The sequence below is a fragment of the Cajanus cajan genome, chromosome 9 (assembly GCF_000230855.2).
Source record: "Cajanus cajan strain Asha chromosome 9, NIPB_CcT2T_4, whole genome shotgun sequence".
In the NCBI taxonomy this organism is placed as follows: Eukaryota; Viridiplantae; Streptophyta; class Magnoliopsida; order Fabales; family Fabaceae; genus Cajanus; species Cajanus cajan.
In genome coordinates this window covers 16,745,984-16,756,600 of record NC_138525.1, presented here as the reverse complement: position 1 = coordinate 16,756,600, position 10,617 = coordinate 16,745,984, and the positions used below count along the sequence as shown (strand labels likewise).

The following is a 10,617-nucleotide window of genomic DNA, read 5'->3' as shown; positions in this document are numbered from 1 at the left end:
ATATATATATATATATATATATATATATATATATATATATATATATATCTCAAACCATTATCAAGATTAAGCACCTAAAGGATAAAACAACTCACCATTAAAACTCATAAACTGTCTTTTATTATCTTAAGTTTCTATAACCTTATGTAGTCTAAACACAATATCTATAGTTGTATGTATGCTATCAAGTTGATTTCAATTTCATTAGAAAATTAAGATAATTATCTACAACTCATATGTCTTAAGATTTGAATGAATCATCTATTATACTTAAAAATTACAAAATCGCAACACTTAAGTTTAACCTCTTACCTTGAAAGATGGTCTTCAAAACTCGTAGTGTGATCTTACATACCTCCAAACCTTTTAAGGTTTCCCTTTACAAGTTCTCTCTAAGTATCACAAGCATAAACAACACGACTTTGAAAATTTTTCTCTCTAACCCCTTCTTTTGGCTCTTATGTCTAACTTGGGTTAGACTTCTAAAGCCAAACTCACTAAACCAATACAACCAAAACACTCCTATTTTATTTTATTTATAAAAGCATCCTTAATTTATATTATAATCTTAATAATGAATTAATTAAGTCCATAATATAAATATTAATTACAAAACTTATTATTATTAATTTTAGGGAAAAATAATGTTACATTGAAATTTTTGAAAGAAAAAAAATACTAATAAATGCATTACTAAGTCAAATATATATATATATGGGCTTTCCGTAAGTCAAAAGTAAAATCCAACAGCAAACACGATTTTGGGCCTGAAAATGATTCCAAGAATTGATCCCCACCCCCTCCTAAAAAAAAAGGCTCGAAGCCTGCCATGCATTTATTAATCCAAAACAATAATATTTTGAAGGGAAAAAAGAAAGAAGAAGAAAATTAAACATGGACATAATATCATGTTTATTATTAAATAAATGAATAATTCGTGTAGAAAAATATAGAGAAAGGCTCTGATTTTCAAATCTGACCTAATTTTCTTTTAAAAATCTGCCAATGCTTACTGCAGAATTAACCACATATTGCCTTGCGTGTACTGAGAGAATTTTGAAAACATAATACTATTAAATGCGTTAATAAGAAATAGAAACAAAATAATCGGTTATCTTGAGAACTTAAAAATACTTAACAAAAGATATAAACCTTCTTTATTAATAACATTTCTTTTTTCAATTTTTCAGAAACAATACACCTATATATAATAGCTAAGATCAGCTTAACGATGAGAATTTAAGATAATATATAGTATTTGAACTTTGTTGTCATGGTAATTTTTACTAATAAAAAGACAATAAACCTGTATTAACGATTTAAGCATTAAATAATTCAACGGTATTTTAATAAAATTACGCAAATTTAAAGGTTAAATTTAAACCTAATGAACAAAAAAGACTTGGCCCGACCGTCACTTTCATTCTATAATACACACCGACCTCGTAATTCGTAAATGCAAATTCTTCGTATCTATCTGATTATCGGATAAGATGAAGCATCCTGGTCAGAAGGTCCATAGTCCTTTCAATCTAAGACTCCATCACGCTGTTTCATATTTTGAAAAATAATATTAATACCATCAATTAAGTCAACAATAAGACAAATCCAATACCATAACATGAAATAAATATCCTGATTTTTAATACATAAAATATGATCCTACTAGTATATACTTTCATAATCTATTTTAGAGATGCCATTAACCAATATATGCTTTCTAAAGAGCACAAGGTTGTTATTATTATTATTGCAAACCTGCCACTACCACGGGGCAGGATATAGATGTATTGCATCAAAAGGTGGACAACGATCTGAAAGGTACTTTGGTTCTAGATTTTGATTGCACATAAACATGGGTGGTTTGTGTTTAAGGGGTGCCATCATATCATAATCTGAGATTGTGAATGAAATATTTTTCATGGTTAGTGTTTATTTGCGGAAAAAGAGGGATTTGAATTTGTTTGTGGTTGTGCATCTTCTTACAATACCCAGATTTGGCTCCTAGTAACAAGTGTGACGTGTATGTTTTTTTACTATAGTTAACAGATATTGAAAAAAAAAATAAAAAACTCTTTAGTTTCATACTTGATCAGTTTTTTCTTTCCTTTTTGTTGTAACTCGAGTTTCGTAACTCATGATTTCCACCTCCACTCAAGTTCTCTTTCTTCTTCCCTTCCCTTTTATTGTGTTTCTTTAAATTTCAATTATAGTTTTATACCGTGTGATGCCGTATGATTTGTTGATTTGATTCTATTATTGAAAATTCCAAGTGCTTTGTTGATTGTGAAGCAGGTTTCAATTGGGACTCTGATGTAGACTTTGGAGGTTCCACTTCCAAGGATGCTTTCAATTATCCCACAGTACCATATAGGATTTCAGTGATAGAGTGAGTGGAGTAAGGATATGAACATGGAAGGATCTTATGAAGCATCATGCAATGGAGAAACGGGTAACAGAAGCCTTCAGATTATTAAATACTCTCCTTATAAACCCTGCACCATGATATCATCACCATGGTTTGATCTAAGAGTGTTTTACGTGAGAGTGAGTGGCATTCAGGTTGATGAATCCACCCCAGAGTTTCTCTCTCTCAGTCATATTCCTCTTAGTCCTGATACCCTTTTAGAGGTGAATGGTGTTAGGAGCAGCGTTTACTCTGATGGAGAGTTTTCAATTCTCAGAAGGGATAGAGTGGATAAGAAATCTGAGGAAGCTACCTTTGTGAACACGGATAGCATACGTTTTACAGGGAGCATGAAGTTTGAGGTTTATGATAAGGAGCAATGCATTCTCTCTGGGGTTCTGGAGATGTCTAATAGCAATGGTTTTGTTGGAGAATCAAGAGGTAATGCGAAGAGATCATGGAGTATGAGTTGCCAAACAAAAATGGCACCTGGTTGTGGCTTCTTCAAGGGCAAACATGTTGCTGTCCCTGACTTAACTGGTCCTGAAATTGAGGTTTATGTTGCTGGCTGCTTCTCAGGAACACCAATAATCTTAACTAAGACACTGCAACTCAATTGCCGTAAGAAGCATAATAGGAAATGTGCCTTGGATGCCATTCCAGAATATGAAACAACTGAAGGCCAGAAAGATGAATCTGATCATGGACTTGGTTTGGAGGTAAAAAAAAAATGGCAGATTTTTTTTGGCGTGGTGTTCTGATGCTTGTATCTTTTGTTTATAGTCCATTAGGGTTATGAGGGGATGAGTTTTCTTGGATTAAGTTTTCATATAAATATGACAAATTCTCTGAATAATACGGAAAATTTACATAAAATGATGTTCTAAATGAAAACTAACTTTGTTGGATTAACAAAGTGTGACATGATTGATTGATAATTTTATCTTTTAAACCCGGGGTCAGAGATTTGATCCTTAGCATGTATGTATGGAAAAAAATTGTTGAGAGACCAATCCCTTAAATAGACCTCAATAGAGGTTAGTCTTAAGTTCTGACTAGGAGATACCTTGGTTTACAATAAAAAATAAAAAATAAAAATAAAAAAAATTACTCTGCCAGATACTACAAATTCTGTATTAATTTGTCTATGATTTAGTCCCTCTATGTATGCTACCATTTTTTTAAGTTTGGTCCCAACTACTGAATAATAGTACCCTATCCCAAAAGTGTCATTGAGTATGGGCGGGCTCAAGTCACAACACACTTTTTGTATTATTTATGGGGTGCTCAAATATATCTCATTATTTTTCTGCTTCATTTTCTCCAACATTACAAAACAAAACAGGCTCTTACCTAAGGACACAATTCTTAGTGGGGCCACAATCTCTGTAGGTAGCCCCTGTGCATCTGTATGTGTGCTTAAAGATTGGGTCCATTTGGAAAAAGTACAAACGAAATGTGAGTTCATGGTTACAGTTCTTTCTCAAAACTCTGAGGAGACAAGTTTTTAAATAACCCTGTTTTCAATGACCATTAAATAATTCTGTCATATATTTCCTTTGTATAGTGCATGAGTGATGTTGTAACACACTACCATGATTTGAATGTGATGTCTCAAGTTAACCCCTTTTATTTTCTACAGTCTGTCAAATTTAATATCTCAGATGTGAAACAGTATAATACCAATTAAAGTCCAAAGTGATTCAAGTTCAGTTTTACACTTCAGTGTGGAGAATTGCTAAACTTACTTACAAATTAGTTGGCTGAAAAAACATAATGTCATTTTTAATAATAATTTGGGCTGTTTAACATTTATTCCATAATCATTTCTAACCTCAAATGGCAGTATACATCTACATGGCCAGAATCTCTCAATTGTATTGATAGAAAGACTTGGTGCTTGTCTAAATACAAGTTTATAAGAGATTTTGAATTTTTTTTATTTTTTATTTTTTTTACCGAAAATAGAGTTTTTCCCACTAAAGAAGCTCTTAAAAACTCTTATAAACTAATATACAAATAGACTTTTAGTCACACTAAACCAGAACATTCAATTTACCCTTTCTTTAATGATGCGAATGCATCCATTCTGAGTATCTGAATTAAGAGCTTGATTTTTGGTTAATGCTTTCATCATCTTTGCCATGCATTGTTCTATATCTTGACTTTCTTTGGACAGTCAGAATTCCATTTAAACAGATCTTTTGATCATGTAAAACATGTAACTGTGCCATGTGAATTACTTTTGTTAATTTTTCCTGGTATTGCCTCTCAATTTCAATAGCCAATGATAATCAAGTATGGCAGTGAAAATTCCTAGTACAGTGTGTGTCTATAACCGTGTTGCTTTACTACGAATGCTGGAGTTTCTATGAATTAGTTTCTGCTAAATTTCCTCCTCGTTTTACTTCACAGGTTGCTGACTACAGAACCTTCAAAATGGAACAAGAAGGTGATTACAACATGTATTGGAAAAAAACAGGGTATGTAGATGTGGAAGATGGTGAATTATCATGGTTTAATGCTGGTGTAAGAGTTGGTGTTGGAATCGGGCTTGGCATCTGTGTAGGGGTTGGTATAGGGGTTAGCTTGTTAGTACGCTCGTACCAAACAACTACTCGTAATTTTAGAAGGAGGTTCATATAACCCCTTTTTAGTTTGAACTTATATGCTCTATAGCTCAAAGGCAAGAAACTATCAGTGGCATTTTTTTTCGTTTTTTAATACACTCTTTCCCCTTTCATAAGCCTTGAAAGAAATGTTCATCTTTCAAAGGGTATAGATGCTAAAATTTTGTAATCATCATCGGATCACATCCAATGCTTGATTGTGTGGTTGATTATGTTGGTTGTAAGTAGCACGTAAAAGCGTCTTCATGTAAATGATCAAAACATTGTGCTGCCGAGAATGGCTGATGGTTTTTAAATTTTATTGTTGAAAAGGTAAGTTTTTAAACAATAACATTGTCATTGTCATGTTTTCAATAGACCCTCTGCTTGAGCTAAGTTTGTTAGCTTAGGAAAAAGTGTACCATATCACGATTGAATAGTTATGCAGTACTATAAATCCCTCTTAACTGTAAACTGGGGAAGCATCCTTAGTCCTATTTTACTCGGAGCCAATGGCTTCACAATTATTAGTATTCATATCTTCTCTACTATAACTAAGTATATGTTTGGATTACTGTTTTAACCCTTCCAAAATTACATTCGATACAAAAGTAACAGATCATGCTTCTCCCAACGTACTTTCAATGTACATTCACGACCTGCAAACAGTAATCTAAACATAGCCTAACATGCCTCAGGTCCCTGGAGTTTCATTGCAAACTGCTGCAGCAGAATGCCCCTTAGCAATGTGGTTTGAGAGCTTCTCATCAGAACCCCAAAATGCTGCACACTTCAAATCATCCTGAATCATTAATCTGGAGAACTCCTCATGGTTATAACTCATTATGCTTTTTCCACCTAGTTCTTTGGGAAGGTTTTCCTCATCAAAATATGACTTCATGAGCTCCACACTATCTTTATTTTTCGGGTAGACAAATTTCACTTTTTGAAAAGTCTTGCTATCCAAGAAATACTTAACTATCTGCATCAGTAGAAGGATAACATTTAACTTCAGTGTACTTAAATGGAATCGGTATTATATTCCCAATTATACCAGAAAATTTAATGAAATGACTAAGAACAAAGTGAACAAACCTTCCAAAAAGCTTCAAAAACTCGAGGGGGGTTGTAAAGAAATGCTATGGCAAGCCTCTCAGGATAATGGTTCTGCAAAATGTTGATGGTCTCTCTGGCTGATTTAAGGGGCACATTGTTGGTCAATGACCAACCAGTGAAGTCTATCAACCATGCCATCTGTTCTTGACCTGGTGGAAGATTAAGCATGGCATTTTCCAAAAGATACACAAGATGCCTCATCTGATTCTCCATTGAAGCAGTGTTCTGCATGCAACACATCAAAATGTTTCAGATTCTATACCCATCAACCTCTAAGGAACGAAAGTTAAACCAAGGTTAAATTACACTTTTAGTCATCTCTATAGGTGTCGCAATTTTAAGTTTTAGTACCTGGGAACTAAATCTTTTACAGTTTTCTCGTATAAGGACTAAAACTTAAAATGGAGACAACTCCAAGGACAAAGTAAATAGTTTAACCTTAATCCAATTAACCAAATATCTCCAAATCCAAACCATCATACCTGCATTCCAGGTCTCAAAATAAGAACAGTCCTTCCTTGCCTATCATGAAAGCTTGCTCTGTACAATTTCCCAGTCTCCCCTTCCATTGCAACCTCAGGCTGAAAAATAACGTTACCATACACTATTTCAGATCATATCTATGCATCAAAACATCTAAAATGTTAACCTAAGACACAACTTACCCAGCGAATTTCCTCTGGCTTATAATTTGATCTCCACTTGAGTGTGTCCTCCAACATCTTCTTGGCCTTGTCTACATTCCAATTTCGAGCTTCCAAATATCTCCTCAAACAAGCATCAGAGCAATACATCAAACTGCGTCCTGACAAGGGTCCAATTGCACCCTTCAGCTCTTTAATCTGTTTGCACAATTTTTAACATTCACAATCACAATCAGCACCAAGATGCATAGTCAACAATTCATCATAACATAAACCAAACTCTAACACCCTTTGTGCCTAAACTTTTCCAAACAAAACATAACATCACCAAATTAAAAAACAACATACCTTGTCTTCAGCATAAAGCTCGCTGCTTTCCTGGTCTTGTTGAGAAGAATTGCTCCAGAGATGAAACATGGCAACTGAAGATTCGCTTAGTTGGAAAAAAGTGGTTTTGTTTTTTCACAACCAAATTCCTACCCCTCTGAGAATATAAAAGAAACAAGGATTAAGAAAAGCAAAGTCACACAGAACCCACAAGAAGAATAAATGACAACAGATCCATAAACATAAAGAGAGTGAGACCAACAAAAGGAGAAGCTTTAAGCGTAAGGTTTGGCTTGAGGCTATTCTATGTTAGCGTGTAGGGTGAGAGCCATGGAAGACTTGTTCACAAGAAGACACAATTTGACAACCACCCAAGAGATCTTTGGAAGACTGACCTGGAAGTGAGGAGAGAAGAGAAGTGTATGTATGTGTCATGCGCAAGAAAACAATAACAAACGACACTCTCACGATAACCAAACAATAAATAATATAAATATATTATTACAGTTTAAAGTTTTACATGCGTTAATAAAAATGGTTTAACAGCCGTTAATTTATTTATTTTTTCATCGATATTGTTATTTAGTATTCTAAAGTTGATGACTAAAAAATAATCCACGTTTATAAATATAATTTTTATTAATTAAATATCATCTTAATACATACGAAAATCTAACATGAAAACATCAAGTTGACCTTTAATTAAAAATTTTAAACCTTACACTACTTAAATATTTATTATTAGTATGATTTTTAAGATAAATTTAAAAAAATTATCATTAATGATAATTTGTGATTGAATTATTATGTAAAATTGTTTCATATTATTAATGCATAACTTCTTTCTAGCTTAAAATAATATTACTCTTTTTATTTTAAATAAATATCATCTTAAGTTATTTTATATAATTAAAAAAAATAAGTGAAAAAGAAAAATAATTTTATAAAAATAATTTTATTATTAATCTTCTTTGTTATAAATGATGTAACACAATAATTTTTTTAAAGAATATTATTAGGATTGTAAATGGAAAAGATATAATTAATACTATATCAAAAAGTTAAAATAATACTAATTTTAGAACTTATTTTTTCTTATTACAAAAATATACTTACTATAGAATGAAAAAAAATATCTTTTTGATATGATTTTTTTAAAAATAATCTCCTTCTCTCGATAAATGCATTGTAGTTGTTGAAAAATTTAAAGACATGTGCTCAAAATTAATCAAGGTCAATACAATTTATGTTAAGATTAATTGGTTAAAATATTAATATTACATTAAAAACAAGTAAACATTCAATTTAGTCTTTGAAAGATGATAGAGGTGGTCTATAGGTCTTTGAAAGATTTTTTATGGTATCTAAGTTCATAAATTTTAACTTTGTTATACAAGTTAGTCTTTTTTATTATGTTTAGATACTAATTTTGTTAATCTCATTATTAATCAATAGTTAATTGTCACTTTGACATGTATTTTCTCTCAGTTGTCATGCAACAATTTCAAGCTATGTAGATTTGGACACATAGCAAAGTAAGGTTTAATTTTCAACTTAATTTAAAAATAAGTAAAGTGATATTTAAATGACTTATTTCTTTTTATCCACTCTCATTCTCGAATTCCATAATAACATAGAGGATTATCACTACTAAGCTCTTTCGCACTTTTACTTGAGAAGTACTGTGATTCATTAAATACATCAAAAACATCCATATTCGATTGATACATCTTTACTTGAGATCTTTCAAAACAACCATTCATTTTGTTAAATCTCAAATTCAATAATTTCAAGTTGACAAGCCTAAAAAAGTAGCCAAAACAGGTGAAGAAATTAAGGATGTTTGAGACAAAAAAATCCAACTACATGAAATCCTACGAAATCCAACAACCTTTCATTTTAAATAGACCACTCATGACCAGAATATTTATACGTGATAAAGTCTTTGTTACTTATTGAAAAGTATCAAAATCTTACATTATAATCTATAATAGGTGATTAGGAGAGAGAACAATCAACTAATGAGAGAATAGGTGCTAACATGACACTTAGCTGTTGATTGTTCAGGAAATTAATAAAGTTAACAACTAAGTATAAGGAAATGACTGACTTACATAATAAAATTAAAATTTAAGAATTTAAATATTAAAAAAATACTTCGAAAAACCTATAAACCACCTATATTATCTTTCAAGGACTAAAATGGATTTAAAACTAATACCATCAATTATTTAAAAAAAACATTAAAAAGTTGTTTTTATTTTAGGATGAAGGAAATATATGTTACAAATAATTTGTACATAATCATGTTAGAGTTTACACTCTCCATGTATCACAATAAGTATCGTATAAGAAAAAATATAAGTATTATAAATTTAAAGGTAATATGAGTTATCACATTAATTATTATTTATATCTTTAATAATATAGTTTAAGAAATTATTATATTGCATGATTTATTTATAATAAAGAAAATCAATAATAAAGTTAATTTTATAAAATTAATATTTTTTCATTTATTTATTAACTCTTACTGTCTACATAAAAAATAAGACCCTTTATTATGAGATAGAGAAGATATTATATTTGTATAGTCGTGTCACTTACAACTTACTTTTACCATTTTTTAACATTTTTTCATTTTTATTATATTATTTTTTTCATTTATTAATTTCTCTTTTCTTTTCTTTTTTTTAATCTCTCTCCTTTTTACTCCTACTCACCGAATTTGAAATGAATGTTTAATTTTTCTTTTTCACTTGATCTTTATATATGATAAGTTTATTAACTTTAAAAATAATCATCTCAACACTACAATAAAATGAACTTTTAGTAGCATTTAATATGACTTTTAGTGGTAATAAAAATTACTACAAAATCTTTTACTGACATTTCACACATTAGCCATTGTATATAGTGTCGCTAAAATATTTACCGGCAATTATTCTATATGCGGATAAAAGTTTAAGAAAATATTTATAATACTCTTTAATTATCTTATTTCTAGTCTATGTAGGACTTGTAAGATGAGTACAAATACTCTTCAGTTACCTTATTTCTAATTGATGTGGGACTTAGAAGATGAAGGTTATCTTCTAAGTATATATTCTTTAATTTTTTTTAATTATCTAATCTCCTAAATACCAACTTAAAATAGTAAGTTATAGGCCTAACTCAACCTTATAAAATATATTTGTAAGATGAGAGTTATCATTCACTTATATACTCTTTAATTATTTTATTTCTACTCAATGTGGGACTTAAGTTTTTTTAACAAATAATTGTCGCTAATAATAAATTTTGATGTGATGTAAATACATTTTTAGTGGCTATTACATAATAGTCATTAATATTTTTATTAAATAATAAAATAGAGGTAATTAATTTATTTCCATTAAATAATTATCGGTAATACTAAATTTTGTTGTAATGCAAAAGACACATGTCAACATTTATTTTAATTGTGAAAATTTTACACTAATAATGTATAATAATTAAAATATTATTTAAGTGT

At 30.4% G+C, this 10,617-nt stretch overlaps 2 protein-coding genes across 5 annotated transcripts; one reads left to right on the top strand and one right to left on the bottom strand.

Moving 5' to 3' along the window:
* The first annotated feature begins 1,663 nt into the window (after positions 1-1,663).
* Positions 1,664-7,261, top strand: LOC109796059 (uncharacterized protein At1g01500). 4 transcript variants are annotated; one of them, XM_020355677.3, is made up of 3 exons: positions 1,664-1,821; positions 2,296-3,126; positions 4,823-7,261. In XM_020355677.3, exons 2-3 carry the CDS (start codon positions 2,407-2,409, stop codon positions 5,051-5,053), a joined length of 951 nt encoding a protein of 316 aa, XP_020211266.1. In that variant the 5' UTR covers positions 1,664-1,821; positions 2,296-2,406; the 3' UTR covers positions 5,054-7,261. The 4 variants fall into 4 exon arrangements, with proteins under 4 accessions (XP_020211266.1, XP_020211269.1, XP_020211268.1 ...); XM_020355680.3 differs by lacking the exon at positions 1,664-1,821 and adding an exon at positions 1,846-1,924; XM_020355679.3 differs by lacking the exon at positions 1,664-1,821 and adding an exon at positions 1,907-2,023.
* LOC109796061 (Sec14p-like phosphatidylinositol transfer family protein) lies at positions 5,480-7,260 on the bottom strand. Its single transcript, XM_020355685.3, has 5 exons — positions 7,125-7,260; positions 6,798-6,974; positions 6,615-6,713; positions 6,112-6,357; positions 5,480-5,998 (listed from the first exon to the last, which is right to left on the bottom strand). Exons 1-5 carry the CDS (start codon positions 7,191-7,193, stop codon positions 5,711-5,713), a joined length of 879 nt encoding a protein of 292 aa, XP_020211274.1. The 5' UTR covers positions 7,194-7,260; the 3' UTR covers positions 5,480-5,710.
* Positions 7,262-10,617: the final 3,356 nt, after the last annotated feature.